This window comes from Myotis lucifugus, unplaced genomic scaffold (assembly GCF_000147115.1).
Source record: "Myotis lucifugus unplaced genomic scaffold, Myoluc2.0 scaffold_35, whole genome shotgun sequence".
NCBI lineage: Eukaryota > Metazoa > Chordata > Mammalia > Chiroptera > Vespertilionidae > Myotis > Myotis lucifugus.
Window position 1 is genome coordinate 6,652,648 of NW_005871083.1, and position 19,130 is coordinate 6,671,777.

A 19,130-nucleotide genomic window follows, 5' to 3' on the forward strand; every position below is an offset into this window, starting at 1 on the left:
AATGGGGTGGGCAGACCAGGAGAGAGTGGCCAGAAGAAGGGGCTGGTAAAGGTGTGCTGAGCCTTGAGAAAACTGGCTTTATCAACCAGGTATAGGTGCCCTCTTGATGGAAGACTTCACCATCTATGAGCTATGCTTGCCAGAAAATTAAACAGGAATTTGTTCAAGCCTCTAGACTTAGCTACCATGTCACAGGAAACATAGTTGACACTAGAACATGTTAAATGACACCCCAGGTATGCAGTCACTAATGTACAGATTACAGAAAACTCTAGAGGACAACCTGGGCCCTTCAACAAATAGGGTAGGGCAGAAGTAGGTTTATAGTTGTGAGTACCTGAAATATTTGAATTAGTATTTATTAATTATTATATTATTTTCCATATGCACAACTGTAAAAATGCTTTTGCCCCACCTTGTATGTTGCATTAATTTTTTTAAGAAAAATACTTGAGGGAAAAACTATTTATTAAAATGCATTGACCTTGTCCAGCAGGTGTGGCTCAGTAATTGGGCATCAACCTATGAACCAGGAGGTCACGTTGTGATTCCCAGTCAGGGCATATGCCTGGGTTGCTGGCTTGACTCCCGGAAGGGGCATGCAGGAGGCAGCCAATAGATGATGAAACATCTCATTGATATTTCTATCTCTCTATTCCTCTCTCTTTCTCTCTGAAATCAATAAAATATATTTTTAAAAATGCATTGACCTTATTATTCGAATACTGACTTAAACAAGCTGAAAGAGGAAGAGAGAATAGAAATGTTTATTGTTTTAAGTGGTTTTAGACTACTAAATTACAAAGTAACATATTACTCAGCAATACATACCAATACAGAAATCGACCCTGAAAACTATGACTGGAGTCTGAGAATTAACAAAAACAGGAGTCTCTCTGAGTTCAGACTTGGATTCAAATTTTGGAACCCACAACTTGCTAACCTGGGGAAAGCCATTTAGACTCTCTCTGAAAAGCTGGGACCTTCAAGTTGTAAAATAGAGGTAAAAATGACTAATGCCCAGGGTTACTGTAAGAATTTAAAGACAAACGTGCTTAGCACATTGCCTTGCACAAATAAAGGAAAAGTGATTTTTGCATCATCACATTAGCAGTGCTCATTTTGAAATGGCCTCACTCCCACCCCCAACACAGAAGATGATTTCCCAGAATAGGCCAGTCCGCATCTCCTCCTACTAGAAGGCAGATGGAGGGTGGCTCCAGAGTACAGTGAGCCAAGTCTTGTACCACGGTCTCCATTGAGCATCTGTTTCTACCTTTTTCAGTCTCAGGGCCTCAGTCTACACAAGATGCTGCATGTTGCAGTGCTGGAATGTGAGCCCAGGGAAGACACGCAGGAAAAGGGAGCCTGAAAAACTTCCGGGGTGCTTACAGACAGGCTTGAAAATGGGATATGGAATGGGGGCATCCACATGAAATTTAAATGTAACGGTGTTTCCTCTCCTCAGTTCCCCAACACAGAAAGAGGTTGGCTCTGAACTGGCAGCCTTACTTTCATTTGTCATTATACTTTACACACATGGAAATTTTAATGTCTAAAGATGGGAGGTGATTATAAGAATAGAGCTACACATGTTTTTTTGGCAGCCCAGTCACCAGCACTTAAGTTCACTTCTGACAGTTCTCAGTATCTAAAGACCTGTAAGCGCTGAACTGCCGCCTGCCTATCCAGGAGAGATTTCACTGGCAGGATTTCAAACGTTGAAATCACTCGCTTTTTTTATGCATATTTTCCCCACCACAATATTTCTCTAAAACATGTAAAACACTGTACTCTCGAGAGACATCAAAAAAGAGGTTTGTGGTACAGGGTTTGCTAAAAGGAAAATCACCCTTGTTTCTGAACCCAGAAATATACAAATTCAAAGTCATTTGCTAAAATCTAAGATTAGGGCAAAATGGGTGATAGCTTTCTCTAAGAAGTTGGGGCTTGGTGATTACAAAAGGCAGTTGAATGTGATGATTTTTGAACTACTTAATGGTTAAAAACTAATGGTCCTGTTAAGACTTGGAACACAGTGCTATTATGTAACAGTTGGCTCTCTCCAGCAGAACCGCCTGCTCACAATGCGGTCTGACACAGAATGGGAGGACGTGAGGAGAGGCAGTACATCTAAGCTCTTGCTGGAGCAGTGTGGTGTCAGGAGCGGGCAAAAAAGTCAGAGCTTGATAAAAACCCTACATTTGCTGCCAACCTGCCAAGTGAGCCTGTGAAAGTCACTCACTTTCTCTGATCTTGGTTTCACCCCATGTAAAAGAAAGGACAGTTCGGCATGGAGGGGAAGCAGGAGTAAGGAACCCCACGGGATCAGAGCCCCTCTGCTTCCCAGCCAGCTGCCTTCAAATAACTGACCTACTCTTTTGGTCTCCCATTCTGCATCTGTATAACGGAGATACCACACATCACCTACCACAAAGGGTTGCTTTGAGAATTAAACCAGAAAATGTATGCAAAGGGTTCTTAAGTGTGAGGCCCATAATAACCACTCATAAATGAGCTGCTACTGCTGCTATTGTGATTACTCTTATTACTATTACCTTTCGAAACAAAACACTGCTTCCTGACAACTGAGATTCTGGCTTGCTTCAGCATAACTTGGCTTCCAATGGTCATCCCTCTCTTCCCAAAACCGGGAAAAGTGCCTGAGGCTTTGGAGACACTTACTACATGTATGTTAAGTGAATGAACACGTAGATAAATAAATGATAAAGGTGTAAGTGAGCAAAGTAGCTTTTACTTAAAAGCTACTGGTGCCCTGGCCAGTTATGCTCAGTGGTGAGAGCATTGGCCTGTGGACCAAAGGGTTGTGGGTTTGATTCCTGGTTGGCCTCTCTCCCCTCCACTCTCTGTTTGAAAGAAAAAAAAATCAATAGAAAAAATATCCTTTGGTGAATATTAAAAACTACTGCTGCACCCAAACTTGAGGCTCCTTGAGAGCTCTGGGAAGGGCCAGCGCTAATATTGCCAAACACTACAGAGAGCATACATGGTAGGGCTCACCCAGGCCTGCTGGCAAACTAGGGTTGTTATCCAAGTATTCCTGTGAGTGCGCAGCCTGCACTTAGGGGACGGTGCAAGTCTCATTGAGGACTCTAACTCAGTCCTTCAACCTCCAGGACTCAGGCCACTTGCCTGATCCAGAAATGGATTCAGAGAACAGACTCCTTAACCGTCTAAAATTGCTGAGTGGGAAATTGAGGGAAACATGAGAAGAATTGGATACTGGACAGCACTGAGGGGTCAGATCTACATAGTGCTATATAAATATTTGGTTTAGGATACCTCCCCTTACACCCATCGTTCATGATCCTAACAGTCTAATGCAAAGATAGCTTGTCATGCATCAGAGTTCTCCAAATTCAGTCAAGAAAACTGGTGCCACCTTTGGAACTATCTTATCCTTGGCACCTCTACTAATATTAACTTAATCCTCATGTTTAATAATTCAACCCACTGAAAGTTACTTCTTAATGAAACTCAAACCCCTATGTTAAATAAGAAGCCAGTATTGCCTGTCCTAAAAATTATGAGAGAACCATAAAAATAAACACTTGGACACAAAATATTACCATTAAAATGGAGGTAACCACCACTGCTTGCCTCAGCATTGGATCTGAGGCCTGATCTCTGTCTGAAAGAGAGGTTAACATGCCATGGTATAAAAATGTGTCAGCCTCTGGCCAAGGCTTCCTCCTTCAGGCATTCTGAAAGACTAAAAAAGAATGAAAAAAAGGAGTACGTTTTTCATGATGGGAGTCCATGTTTTTGGAGCCACATTCACACACCACCGTAAAATCATGGCAGGTTTGAAAAACAGTGGAACCTCCTTCTCACGCTCTGATCCCCAGCTCCCTTGCCGTACTGGATAGCTGAGGTGTCCTCTTGCTGAGTGCAATGAAAATGTTCTTTCCCTTGACTTGGAGACTACAAAAATGTCCATAAGCAGGATGTACCTTATGATCATCTGGCTTTTATTAGCCACTTTTAATAGTGCTTTAATTGTGTCTTTTCTTTTTATCTGGGAGGCTGTTAATAGATGGATGACACATATCATAATGAGAGTCAGGAAAATATGGTGCACCTTAACCGGGCCAATATAAATGAGCCTCCAGCTTGGACGCCAAGACAACACCACAGCATTGCGTTCTCCCAGTTATGTTCATCTGATAAAGACATTACAATAGTAAGATATTATGATCTATAACCCTCCACTAGAACACTCACACATTCTTGGCCTTGAACGCTTGAGCAAAATGCTGCACGCTACGGAGCAGAGCGAGGTCCAGGGTCATTGCTTCTACCTTGGCTTTATGCTGGAATGAGAGAAAATAAAAAGAAATGATAAATAACAGCAAGTTTAGTTCATGGTATCAAGTTACAGTAAATGTGTTATGGAACATGTCGGAATTCCCCTGTTTAATATTAGACGCCCAGAGAGAATATAAATCATCAAAATGAATGGAAGAACAGGGCTTTTACTGCCAAGTTTAGGGAGGATGTGAGGCCGGGCCTCTGCTGAAACTACAGGCTGGGGGTTGTGCTGCTTCACGCAGCGCACAGGAGAGGCGCCTAAGGGTCTTCAGGCTCCCGTATCGCCTCTCAATCTGCATCCTAAAAAACTGGAGTGATAGGAACACCAGGACACAGCTGGCTGGGGCAAGAATTCAGCTGACAACATTTTAATCTCAAAAGCTGCCATGCAGGTTCTGGAATTACTCCTCCAAGACTGTATCAAAAATTAAAGACAATATAGCCCTAGCTGGTTTGGTTCAGTAGACAGAGTAACAGCCCATGGACTGAAAGATCCCAGGTTCTATTCTCGTCAAGGGCATGTTCCTCAGTTGCAGGCTCAATCCCCGGTCTGGTCAAGGCGCATGTGGGAGGCAACCAATCGATTTGTCTCCCACACATCCATGTTTCTCTCTCTCTCTCTCTGTTTCTCCCCCTCCCTTCCACTCAACGGAAATATATCCTCAGGTGAGGATTAACAACAACAAAAATTAAAGACAATTTATTTATAATAAGTACAAAAGCAGGCAAAAGTCATTTATACAGAAGGATCATGACTGACTCAGATCTCTGGGGTTTAGTAACCCAGAAAACTCTACAGACAGGGCATATGTGGATTATCATAATGATGTTCATAATGGCTACTGTCTATTCAGAGCCTCCCATGGGCTGAGCATTTACATGCACCATGTAGTCTCACCCTCACAACTGAGCAATGAGCTGTATTTTCCATTTTTCAATGTGGCATCTTATAAGAGATCACAGAGGTAAGAAGTGCAGGTAGCAAGCAGAACGTCAAGCCAATCTGACACGAAAGCCCAAGTTCCCTCTTGGAAAGGAACTTGAAGGACTGAAGCAGTCAGGCTTTGAAGCATCACATTCCACTGGACGGCTCCAGCACAATTCTGGAAAGATCAGGGTTGCCTCTCAGACTTGCCTTGTGTGAAAGGCACTCCCAATTTTTAGTTTGGCTGGACTTCAGGGTGTGAGATTCAGTACTGTCAGTTCTTAGACCTACCTCCTCCAAAGATAGGATGCCAGGCCACCTGCCTATTCAGGTAAAAGAGCCCCCATAAAACAAATGGTTGACTTGGGAATTCTTGTCTAGACGGTGAGGCTACAGGAAGACTAAGGAGAATAACAGGACACCTCTAAGGCTAGGAAAGGTGAATGCAAACAGCACTGCTGAGAACATCCTCCAACCGAACTGTCCCATTCAGGGATGGATACAGACCATGCTGGGATGCTCGGTGGATATGGGGCAGTTTATCTTGGCTGCCAAGGTCCTGGGCTCTCACCCAGCTCCCAAGCTTTGAATAATAAACATCAGGCAGAGACAGCTGAGGAGCAGCCTGCCTTGAGGCCAGGTAACATTTCTGAGATTCAATTTCCTCATTTGTAAAAGGTGACTATTAATGACCTACTCACAGAATTGTGAGGATAAGTGTAAAGCACCCGCCTTCCTGTCTGGAAGAGAGGAGGTATTTGGTAAATTTAACTAGAGAGAGATAAAACATCTACTGTGCCCAATTCTTCTCCCGGTGCCAGCCTGCAATAAATGGTGCTTTGGGTAGACTGCCATGCAGCATGGTATTAAGGATATGCAAGGGTCTGCCCTGAAGACCATGGCAGACTAGATGTCTGTTATATCCTGGAGGACCCAGGCCATGTCTAATCACAGAGCCCAGTTCTAGGGAAAGCGGGCAGAGAGTGATTCTATGACTTCCCCAAACCTAACAGCATATCAGTGGCAAAGGGCTGGCCAGTATAGATTTACATTCATTATGCAGTAGCAGATGCACAAACGTTCAGGTTTCAAAAGGAGGAGAAGCATTTAACTTGGCCTAGGAAATGGGAAAAGTGGAAATGCAGTATTTTTTAGGGTTTCCTAAGATCAGGGACGTTCAAGCTGGAGGATCCACAGTGAGGCAAGGCTGTGCACCTCTGTCTAGAGAGCAGGAAATTGCCACCAGGAGAAGTGAATGGACTTGAGTGAGGCTGCACCCGGTGTAGACAGCTTAGACTTCCAGATGAGGATCAAAACCCTGTACACTTTCTGTCTGAATAGCCAATATGTATCTGGTGGTTAAAATCAGAGTGTAAAGTCTGTCAAAGGCTAACTTATTCCCCTGAGTATTCCTATGCCTCAAAAATGTTCATCCACCTGATTTGACCTTCAGAGTTAGCAATAAAGTGTCCTTTCCCCTCATCCTGCATCCCTGGTTCCAGCCTCACTCACTTGGAGCATGACTCTCAGGACCATGCACAGGATCTGACAGAACTCCAAGTGCACCTAAGAGGGGAGTCAGGTGTTTATTCTGCTGGGGAAAGAGGGTAGACGCTACTCCTCTCAGCCAAACCCCAATAAAAACCCCAGGAGATATTATAAAAATGCATGTACATATTTCTGCATTAAATAGGGAGAACATTCCCAGATGGTGACCCTAAAGCAATTTTCCAAGGATAATGATGGCATGGCCAAGGGGGCCTTCACATGCTTCTGTGTGTGTAACTTACAGTTGGCAAGTTGTCTGTTGGTCCTCCCCTTTCACTTTAAAATAATGCACAGAGCTGCCACTACTAATAAGAACAAAATCAGAATGTACACCTCTAGGGGGAACAAGGGGTCACAAACCATCAAGCAGTTCAACAGACTAATCCACAGGCTGTGGGTTACTAGGCTCCTGGGGACAGTGATTCAAGTCTGCACACTATTACTCAGGTAATTCTCCTGCCCTCGGTATCAGGTTTCTGTTTCTACTACCGACCCTGAGAAATGTAGTAAAACTGTGTGCAATACAGTGAATCCAGTGGAAAAACAAAACAAAACACAGCTTTTAGAATGGGGGAAGAGGGTGTTTATGTGTGTGTATTGGGAGATTTGCTTTTCTGACTACCTAAGAACTTTAGCAACTTTACAAAAGTGTTTGGCTCAGTGGATAGAGCATCGGCCTGCGGACTCTAGGGTCCCAGGTTCGATTCCGGTCAAGGGCATGTACCTTGGTTGCGGGCACATCCTCAGTAGGGAGTGTGCAGGAGGCAGCTGATCGATGTTTCTCTCTCATCGATGTTTCTAACTCTCTATCCCTCTCCCCTCCTCTCTGTAAAAAAATCAATAAAATATATTTTTTAAAAAAGTGTTTATAATGAGACATGCTCTAAATGAAAATGCAGGGGCTGGTGGGTCCCATTTTTGAGGGATAACCTGTGGACTGTGAGGTGAAGGCAAGAGTTTCAATTTGCCAGTGTGAGCTTTTCTGCCACGCCTGGCCTTGAATCTGGGACTGACCACAATTCACTTTCATGGTTTAGCTCATGAACTTTTGTTGCTGCTGTCAACTCTGGCTTGGAACTAATTATAGACTCTCAAGAAGTAGTACTTATAGTGCCCACTCCCAGCATCCCCAATGGTGACATCTCAGCCATGATCAGAACCACTACATTGACACTGGCAGAGTGGAATTTATTAGACATCAGACACTTCTAAAATATCACCAGTTTTCAGATGCACTTAATTTCTTTATTTGTAATGCCTTTGTGTATAATTCTGTGACATCTGACCACACATATAAATTCATGTTACCTTCACCAGATTTGAGATACAGAAATGTTCCATCACCACAAAGGAACCAGTGACCTTTCTATCAAGAGGTGCTAGAATTAGCACATGCCATCCAGCCTTGTTTGGCCAGATTTGCTCTCTGGATTGGCTAAACAAAGTCCCAGCTTAAAATCCTTTTGCAGCTCAGAATGGCCAACAACATATGGTCCAGATTCCTCAGCTTGGTTCACACAGAGTCTCTGTGTCAGTCAGCACAGGATTCCATAAAGTACACCACACACACACACACACACACACACCCCAAACCTCTGTGTCTTAAAACACCAAGGATTATTACTCGCTCATGTTCCATATCCATCCCAGGGTGGTGGGGCCATATTCATCATGGGCCATGTTCATCATGGGGTCATGTTCATCATGGGGCCAAGTTCATCATGGGCCATGTTCATCATGGGACCATGTTCATCGTGGGCCATATTCATCGTGGGTCAAGTTCATCGTGGGCCATGTTCATCATGTGGCCATGTTTATCGTGGGGCCATGTTCATTGTGGGCCAAGTTCATCGTGGGCCATGTTCATCATGGCAGCCAGGGCTCAGGCAGATGAAGCCTCTATCTCTATAACATTAGCAACTTCCACGGTGGGGAAAGGAGTCTGGCAATTGCACAGGGTTCCCCATGGCTTCCACCCAGCAGTGACAGAGGCTGCTTCTGTTCACATTTCATTGGCAAAGCAACTCATGTAACTGCACTGTTTGAGAAGGTACAACCCTCCAAGAGCCCAGAAAGAGGTGTATAATGGGGACATATAATGGAGAATGGTAAAGACTATCACATGACATGGCCCTGTCTACCTCTCCAGGCTTTTTTCAGGTCTCTGCCAACTTCACACTTTCATTAGTTATAGAAATTTAAAAGGCTGAAAAAATATGAACAAAATAAATGCATATACAATCTCTCTACCCTAAAATAAACTGTTATCCTTCCACGTGTCGGTCTCTCCTTCCTTTCCTATCTATCTGTCTGTCTGTCTGTGTCTCTAGAGATCTATCCAACCATTCACTTAGCTTTAACAGAAAAAACTTCATACTAAGAATATTGAATCTTAAAATGGTATAAAATGCCTCTCTCAACCATTCCTTAAATCCTTACTTTTTTTTGTCTGGTCACACCAGTACACCAGCTTATCATCTCAGGCAAAACAAGAATGTAAATTTATTTTAAATTATGTATACAGATGCTAGTACCCATCATTTTAAAATAGAATGGCACAGGTGGCACCTCACACATGAAATATCAGGCAACTTCTAAGTAGCTGAGACGCCCAACTGCTCCTGACACTCCAGGCTCAATCAGAAAGACTGAGTAAGTAAGCAACCCACCCACTCTTCTTCCATTTCCCTGGGACCAGGGATACTCGCTGGTGGCATGGTTCACAGACACCCTCTGTAGACCAAGTCTGCCTGGTCTATTATTTGTAAACCTGTCTGAGTGATTGCAAAGTCTGTATGTGCAGAATCCTTCGACTGCTTGCTATTGTTATACAACAGTGATCTCTCATGCCATGTTATGACTATGAATTAGCCAAGTGTGACTCAGATGTGATATAGCCTGAAACCAAAGGAACCATATGGGGATTGTTTGGTATTTAAATGAAGAAATAGGAGGAGGTTGTCATCTGCAGCAGGGATGGCAGAGCTGAGCTGTGGCTCCAGCTCAGGACCACGATACAGGCAGGGAGCCCTCAGGGACATGACCTCAATGCTCGGGGCCTCGGCTGCCTTACTTGAAAATGGGCATTTGCCTTTCATGGTTAAGAGTAAAGATTAGACATGATGTATATAAGGTATGGGGCACATAAATAAAAACTATTATCATTATTAGTTGGAAGGCCACTGCTAAAAAGGAATGACCATTGTTTTTCCATAATTAAGTACATTAGTAATTGCTGTTTCCTTTCTTTATTTCATAAACTAGTATCAGTAGCTCAGAGAAAGTCTGACTAGAAACTCTGGAAGGAGGAAGACAAGTCACACCAGAGCAGAAGGAAGAAGGCTCAGAGAATCTCCCTGAGGCCACAGTTCCCCAGGTCCCATCTCTGTGAATGTTCTGGACATAAAAGGGGTTTGTTAGGCCATGGACTCGGTGGGACCACCTGGGTCTGAACTCCAGTCCCAATACTTACCAGCTGGCCAGTTACTTCCCCATCTTGTGCATTCAGTTTTCTCTTCTGTGAAATGGAAATAATAATGGCACCTGCCATATCAGGAAATGAGGTAATATATATATGTAAGTCACTTGGAGCAGTGCCTGATGGCTGATGAGTGGTCTGTAATTGCTATCAATGAAAAGCATTACTGTGATTGTTTTTGTTGTTGTTTTTACCACTATCATCACTGTAATCATCACCGTCATCATATGCACCAAATTGCTTCACTCCTCATGGACAGGGCTGAGTGGGCATAACTGGTAGCAGCAGCCATCTCAGAATACTGGTCAGGAGTTCTTGCCCCACGGCACCTTCTATTCCCACAGCAGCGCTATGGGGCCATTTATTAACCACCCAGTTCACAAATAGAGAAGGTAAAGTTCAGAAAGCTACTGCACAACTTCACCCAGACAGTAACTGGCAGAGCCACAGTTCACACTAAACCATGTTTTAATCATGATTCCAAATTCCATGATATCACCATGACCTGCCTGTCCTCTTAGCCGTCAACTCTTCTTGCCACTCAGGCAAGGCCAACCCCAGGAAACCCACTGGATCTGGAACTGCCTCATGTAGAGGCAGCATGCTGTCCTGCTCTTGGTCAACAATAAGAGAGACAACATTTGTAAGGATGAATTTGTTCATTCATTAATTCATTCGTTCAGTAACACTGCCTCTAAAGGTAAATGCATATTCCAAGAATTCTAACGCTTTTACTCCTTTTCTCTTTTGCCCCATCACTACAACATGTAAAAGAGACTATCTCACATTCATAATGTGCTTACCAGCAACAAAAGAAAGGATGGAGAAACCCAGATGCAATGAAGGGACATAGGGAGCCCAGCCTTCAGTACACCAAGAGGAGAGTCTCCTTCAGCTATGGGGACATGACATATGCAAACATTAGCCAGTGTGTAATCTCACGTGAAAGCGGGATCTATGCCGACTGGATGAGTATCTACCCCTCTCTTACAATTATAGAAGAGTTCATTTCTGGGCTTCTCTAAAAAAAAAATCTCATTTACATGTATTTATTATTATTTGAAGGTGAAAAAAATAATACCTATGATATAGCTTTAATAGAAAAAACTTCATGCTAAGAATTTTTGAATCTTAAAATGGTATAAAACGCCTCTCTTAATCCTTCCTTAAATCCTTACTCTTTTTTTCCAGTCATACCAGTACACCAGCTTATCATCTCAGGCAAAACAGGCATTTACTTTTTAGTTAAGAGTCATATGAAATATCTTTTAAAGTATATCAGTCCCCACTTTGAGAAAACAGAGGCTGAGCGCCGCCAGTAAGACAGAGATCCAGCTCTCTATAACCAGATGGGGCCCATTCCAAAGCTTGTGTCTTTGCTGAAATACCACCCTATGCTGTATACTAGTATATCCTTGTTGTCATATTCTTCAACATGTAACACCAAGAAGCTATAAAGAAATGAACATCGCCTTTATATTCTTATTTGTGTCTATTTTATATCCTATTATTGTATACATTTGAAATTTATAAGAGAAGGCTATTGCTGAAAGAGAAAATGTAATGAAGGCAATAATCTACATTCAGAGCTTATTGCTAATGGCATCTTGCAAATTCCAATCCAATGGGCCTTAATTGCATTATGCTGATGTCTCTCAGCCTCCCACTTTACACACGTGCAGTCCTGATTTTATGTTCGGAAACCTTAAATAGAAGTTGTCACATTTACAACAGCGAGAGACACTGGTGCTGAGCATATTGTTGACATGACATTATTCACTGAACGATGATACAGACCTAACTAAACTGGTTTAATAATTCATCAATATCCTATGTGGGATTTCATAACGCTCGTCCCTCCAGTGTTATATAAGTAATGCTAATGGTGGCAGTGGAGGGCCGCATCCTCACTGGGAAATACAGGAGGAAATAAACACTGGCATCCACTTTCAGCTCCAGTACCTCCAGTGGAAGGACCCGTACCAGCATTGTGAGCAAGTCTGAGGGAAGTTTGCCCAACCTCTGCCTAACCTGTAGATGAAAAGGGTGCCAGTTTTGATAGAGCACCCCAGGAAAAGAAGACGCTGAGAGTCTCTTACAGCTCTGTACGTGTGCACCAGTCTGTGCCACTGTGCCCTTAACAAGAAAAAGCTCTTACAGAAGATGCCACATTTCAAAATAGGAAACGACACCAAAAATGATCCTTGGCGAAGCCCTGCATTTTTCTTAGAGCCTTGACCTGACCTTCAGATCAACCATCAAGCACCAACCTTCATGCTTGAGCCCCCACAAGTGCCCTCAACACTATCCTCCACGCTACCAAAATACACATATATCCCTAATAAGGAAATCGTGACAACTCTTTCTTCATTATACACAGGTCAAAATTTTTGCCTTGTGTTGCTGGAACTCAATTTATAAAATAAACGGTATCAATATCTACAGGTAATTGTGAGGCTGATTCGAGGAGAAACTGCACTGGATAACAGCTTATTTAATTTGGTCTATGAGCTAGGTGCCACGCAAAGCAAAACTATTAAAAATGCTTAGGCAATAATTGGCAATATTTTGCACTCTGGATAAAAAATGCTTATCTTGCCAGAAACTAACAAGAGAGTGAAAATATTCTAAAACCTTCCAATCTCCCTCTATGCAATGTATTCACTTTGCAGCTTAAAAACAGTTTAAGGCGAGACGGCGAGAGCCACGGGAGTTTGGCAGCCAACATGATTGTGCATCTTGGCCTTGCTATTGAAGAAAGAGCCCTTTTTTTCAGAGCGAATTTTTCATTCTAATGTAAGTGATGATTTACGTTAACTATAGGTAAAGCATGGTTACATTTTGTTGAAGGATTGCAGGCAAGTAAAGAGTAGTACAATAAGTTGAAGCGTAAAAGCTTTCTCTGTCATAATATTTATTATAATGGCATATAAAATAGCTGAAATAAATAATAGATGACTAAAGGTAAATTCATATGATAAAGAATCCTTCAGCAGACACCATTACTTTGACTGCTCTAGTTTTATACACAGTTGAAGACTCTTAATAAACAGGCCCCTATATCTTATGTAAGTACTGGAAACATCAAAGATGTGCTTCAAAGACACCATAATGGACATCAGCTAATTTACTGTATAATTATATTCTCAACAGGAACAGTCTATAGATTTTGAATATTTAATAGCTGTGTTCTTAATGAAACTTGTTAAGCATTGGAACCCCCTACGCTAGGGAAGCCGCTGATAAAAGAAAAATCAGTGCCCCCCTCCTAGATTCAGAAAGAGTGTGCAGCTCAAAACACAGAGACCTGGCGCCTGTTGATTACTGGTGACAGGTCAATAGTGGTTAAATTGAATAGAAAGAGATAAATAAGATTTGTCTGCTCTGGCTTAGAGGATTCTGACTTCCACATGAAGGACTGGTGAAGCCGGAAAGACCCTCAGGTGGAGGGAGATATTTTCATTACAACCCTCAGAATGGAGAAAACAGCACACAGATAGCCCAGTGCCAGCAGGGCCACTCAGAGGTTCTCAACTGGGGGCATTCTGCCTCCCAGGGTGCATCTGCCAAGGTCTGGAAACTTTTCTGGCCCCACAACTAGTTGGAGGGGTGTACTGACATCTAATGGATAGAGGCTAGGGATGCTACTAAACTTCCCACAATGCACAGAGAGCCCCTACCACTGGCACCAGGGGTTCACAGTGCCAGGCTGCCTGTGTGAGCTGGTGAGAGGAACACTGATGGACCTGAAGAAGTTTTCAGCTACTTACATTTATCCTTAGTTGTAAAAATAAAACTGGCTCATTGAAAAAAATAGAAATAATGCAGAAATGTATAATGTATTGAGTAAAAACATCTCCCAAACCCCACTGCCCGAAGAGAAACAGAGGGTCAGCGCGATGCACATCCTCCCAGAGTGTATTTTCTACACATATAAAAACACTGTGCAACATTTGCATACAAACATAGTTGCAGAGCTCATGGGTTATTTTACAACCTGGTTTTTACTAATTAACACATAATTAAATATATCTATATGGAATTCTACTCCCATTAGTTTCAACCTGTACAGTTAGCCCATTAAAGAAGTGTTTGATCATTTATTAAAATATTTCCCCTTTGCAGGGCTTAGCCCTCCACATCCTTCACTAGCTTTGTGAACTTTCACTTAAATTCTTGATGCCTGAATTGCCTCATCTATAAAAATATAAATAATATAAACATGTCCTCTTGGGATTTCTGTGAGAATTCAATGGAATAATATCCATGGAAAGTATCTTAAAGAGATTTCCTGTGTTTACTATTGTTCTTATTGTAATTAATACCATTTTATATAGTTGCCAGGTTTTAGTTACCAAATGCAATGCTGCAATACTTATACTTTGTAATATATGATTTTTTTTCTAAAGAACAAATTCCTTTAAGTAGAATTGCTACATCAAGAGATATCCACATTTTAAATTTTGATAGATTTTTGCTGGGTGTCCTCCAAAAAGGTTATAGCAATCTCCATTCCCAAGAACACTGCGGGAGACTACGAAAGAAAACCAAAACACCAATAATTCACATTGACATTTATGGTAAATTAAAACACACAGTTTTATATCTCTCTCTCTAATACCTGGTACACAGTAAGTAGCAAGAAGTGGGTTTTCAAGGCAGGCTTTAATTTAGAAAATTAATGAATGAATATATAACATGCCACCAAAATTGGGAAAAATTTGTAAATAGATATGAAAGCAGGTTAGGGACATTGGCAACAATTATCTATAAGCCATTTGGAAAGCTAGGCATTTCTCCTGGTGCTTTCAGCCTACTGACTGAGCACCTGCCTCTCAGAAGTTGGTCACAGTGTGTGATGATGGATATGAGCTCAGTGTACCAAGCATGCAGTAAACATGTAATAGTACCATCACACTGGAGGCCTGACCACAAGGTTATTTTTAATTTAAGGATGAATCCAAAGAGAGATATCTTTCCAAGGTTCTGCAGAAGCAAGGCAGGATATCTTACCTAATAATAGACAAATATGTAAATTGACTGTCCCTCCACTACGCTCACCAGCCAATCAGGAGAGTATGCAAATTAACCCAACAAAGATGGCGGTTAATTTGCATAAGTAGGCCCGAAGCGGCAGAGCAAAGACGAAAGGCTCTGGCTGGAGCAGTGAAGGCCTGGGTCCCGGGTGCTGGAGGAAAACCAGTGCCAGCAGCCAGGGGAAGGGAAGGCCTATTGCACGAATCTCTTCGTGCAATGGGCCTCTAGTTCAACAGATAAACTAGAAAAAAATCTTGAAAATTCTTCAGAGAGAAATCAGGTTTCCAGCTTAAAGTGGCATCTACCAAGCAGCCTCTTATAGGTTCCAACCAAAACACCCATAAAGGCAGAAAAAGATGAGAACTCGACACAGTACACACTCAGAAAAGGAGTCATAGTCAAGTTATCCCCAAATTCTGCACATACTTTACATTAGCACAGGACCAAACAAATTACACTGAAAGGGTATTACAGATGGGTTTGAAACAATAGTAAGAATATTTTTATGGGATGGGGGAGGGAGGGAAGGTCTCACTGACCCAGTAAATCATGTAGGGTTTGGGTTTGTTGGTTAAATGAAGGAGACATTAAACAACTTTATACTTGATAAGAGAAAATTTAAATATGTATATAAAAATTTCAAGAATAACTACAGAAGGAAGGAAGAGATGGAGATATGGAGGAGGGAAGAGAGAAGGAAGGAAGGAAGGAAGGAAGGAAGGAAGGAAGGAAGGAAGGAAGGAAGGAAGGAAGGAAGGAAAATATTTAGCTTCCAAAGCAACAGCAAGAAAACAAAAATGGCATATGGAGTACACAGGATATAAAGAAAATGAATTAATCCAAAAATGTCTAAAAAGAACTAAAAGTAATAATGAAAACTCTTGGTAGAGGGAAAACACAAAATAAAACACAGAAATTAGTACAAATATATCCATAATCAGAAGAAATAGAAAGGGACTTAAATTCACACATTTAAAGGCAGAAACCAACAAACTAGAATTTTAAAAATTACCCTATTTTATGTAAAAAGATACACAGTAGAGAGAAAGAACTAGCTTCTCTCAAACAAGTGCTCCCCTTTCCACAGGATGGGATTGTGCTGAGAAGAGACTCACCAGCCAGGAACTACATTCCCCAGCCTGCATTGAGGTGGACATCAAGGTTTCCACCAATGGCCTTTGAGAGGAACAGTGTGTAACTCCTATTCTATTCTTAACATGAATTTGGTTCCCCATATTCTCTTTCTCCTTCCATAAGATGAATGAAGATTATAATAAGATTCTAGGGGATAGTGGAGCCACCTAGACAACAGAAGCTTAGAAACTTTTTTCACAAAAAGAACAGCCACCTGTCAAACAGGGATAGCCCTGTGGATCTGTGTCATACATTGGAACTCATTTCATAAAACTGTTCTCTGTCCCAACGTGAAAGGCATATCTAGTACCTACAGAGCCTGAAGCTCAAGAGAAGAGCCAGAAGGTCAGGTCATGGGATGGTGGCTGCTCTGTACTGCTTTTACCAAGACAGCAGGAGAAAAAGATGTGCTCAGGGAAGAACTATCCAGTTCACATGCAGAAACAGATGCTGGAATATTAGACAGCTAGAAAAATCCAAACTGCATAAAATAAGCCTGGAAAAGTCTTTGAGAGACAAAAGTGCATTATGTCCTATAAATTAATTCAAATAATTCAGCCCAGTACATACATCAGATCAATGGTGCTACTTTCTTACCCAAGCCTATAGTTCCAGATAGCCTTACAGTAGAAGTTATTGAGAGAGAGAGAGAGAGAGAGAGAGAGAGAGAGAGAGAGAGAGAGCTCATGCACTGAGTGGGCTAGTGAGGTTTCCAGGGCTTGTCTGACAGCTCCACCAGGACTCCTTCAGGAAATGAAGTCCAAACAGGAGCTGGGGAAAGGAAAGTCCATGAGGAATGGAACAGAGTCCAACACTTTCACATAGATTCAGTGCAGTAGCTTGATGTCTGTCTGTTCGATGCACAAAGCATGCTGCTTTGGGCATCAGCAAACAGCCATATTCATTCTGGCTTGTTCTGTGGTCTCCTCTCTTATAGCCAAATGGTAAAAATGAATCACATTGGATAATTCTGTGTAAAGCCAGCTACATGTACACTACAAGTTTTTAGAACAGCATCGCAGACAGCAATAGAGTGGGAGGAGCATGGGGGACACCGGTTTATAAATGTCCATTAGACACAACTTTGGGATGGCGTGCATGTTAAGGCAGCTTGGCCTTAGTGCACCCAATTCCAGCCTCTCCAATATTTATATAGGCATCTTCCCTGCTCCCTTTGGCTTAATGACAGGGGAGCTTCTGGGGCTGGCAGTGTGACAAGGTGGCCCAGAGCTTCTACCTCTGCAGAGGAAGGCCCCAACCGTGATGTTATCGGCAGCACTCTTTTCTGGGTCTGCAATGCACCCCGGAGGACTTGAGGATGTTCTGGCTGAGGGTCAACTTTCCCAGTTGATCCAGTGTGATTTTCTTCACATATCTCGGACCTAAGACTTCTTCCCTGTATAAATTTCAAAATCCCTTCCAAGAGGCAAACACTCACTGCCAATTAAACACTTTTGAGGACCTGCTCTCTGGCAGATAGTAGTCCGAGAAGGAATGCCTATGAACTTTGTCACATTTTACCCTGCTGAGCCCTTCAAGGTCGACCTAATGACCTGTATTTTATAAAGAAAACAAAGGCCGAGAAGGCATGAAAAAATCTGCTCAAAACACATATAATTAATAGCTGGCAGAATTGGGATTCAGTTCTCCCTCCATCTAATGAGCCAATTCTCCTGATAAGATAGCACTATTGTCTCTGGGCCAGAATTTTCTTCCAGACACTGAAATTCCCCTGTGTCCAGGAGATCACAGTGGGGCCAAACGTACACTCCCAGGAATGTTGTTCTGTCCACGAAGCCAAAGCCTCTTACATTTTTCTGTTTTATTTTCACCATTAAATTTTTAACTTTATGATGGCAAAACAGTTAACTTCAACCTCTCTGCTCTCCCCACCCCTCTTTGGATTAACCACATTTGATAACTAAGTAATGTATCAATGGAATGGCTTCCATATGTGTAGAAATAAGATATGAAGCTAAGCACCTGCTCATTCTGATTTAGTGGAACACACTTTTCTTTCCAAATGGTCATGAGTCTTCTAAAACAGGAGTCAGCTAACTTCTTCTCTGATGGGTCAGATAGCATTTTAGGTTTTGCAGGCCATTACCAACTACTCAACTTTTGTAGCATGAAAGCAAAAGCTGCCATAGATACTGTAAATGAGTGGGTATGGTTGCATTCCAATAAAACTTTATTTATGAAAACAGGTGTTAGGCTGGATTACCTCCCAGCAGAGTAGTTTGTGACTCCTGTTTTAGAACAAGAATCAAGAAATTTGGTGTTTTTCCTGACATCTGACAGTCTTTAACTAATATTATTCACAGATTCCAATGGATGTAGGAGAAAATAGAAGAATATCATACCACGCCTTAAAGTATGTCTTACTTTATCACACAGGCCATTTGATAAAGATACAGGTAACACACAGCATAAAGACTCCCAAACAGTGTGTAGAACTAAGGATATACAATAGATTTAGCAGTGAGCATCTGCTAACATTGTTCCATGCAAAATGTTTCCCTACTAAATAATCCAAATTTCAGGAGTATTACACTTTGTAAGTATCAGCACTAAATGGTTCCTACAATTCCACACATCTGCTTGGACACAGAAATATATTTTGGAATCTTTAGAATTTTATAGATACTGGTCAAAATAATTGAAATAAGGTTTTCT

At 42.0% G+C, this 19,130-nt stretch overlaps 1 protein-coding gene across 1 annotated transcript in view; it reads right to left on the reverse strand.

Annotated features, from left to right (window-relative positions):
- The window catches only part of WWOX (WW domain containing oxidoreductase), a 912,702-nt gene that overhangs the window by 677,742 nt on the left and 215,830 nt on the right, over positions 1 to 19,130 (reverse strand). Inside the window, exon 6 of the mRNA XM_006087054.3 lies at positions 4,246 to 4,334. Coding sequence (XP_006087116.1) covers positions 4,246 to 4,334 — 89 coding nt within the window. The remainder of the gene's footprint in view (positions 1 to 4,245; positions 4,335 to 19,130) is intronic.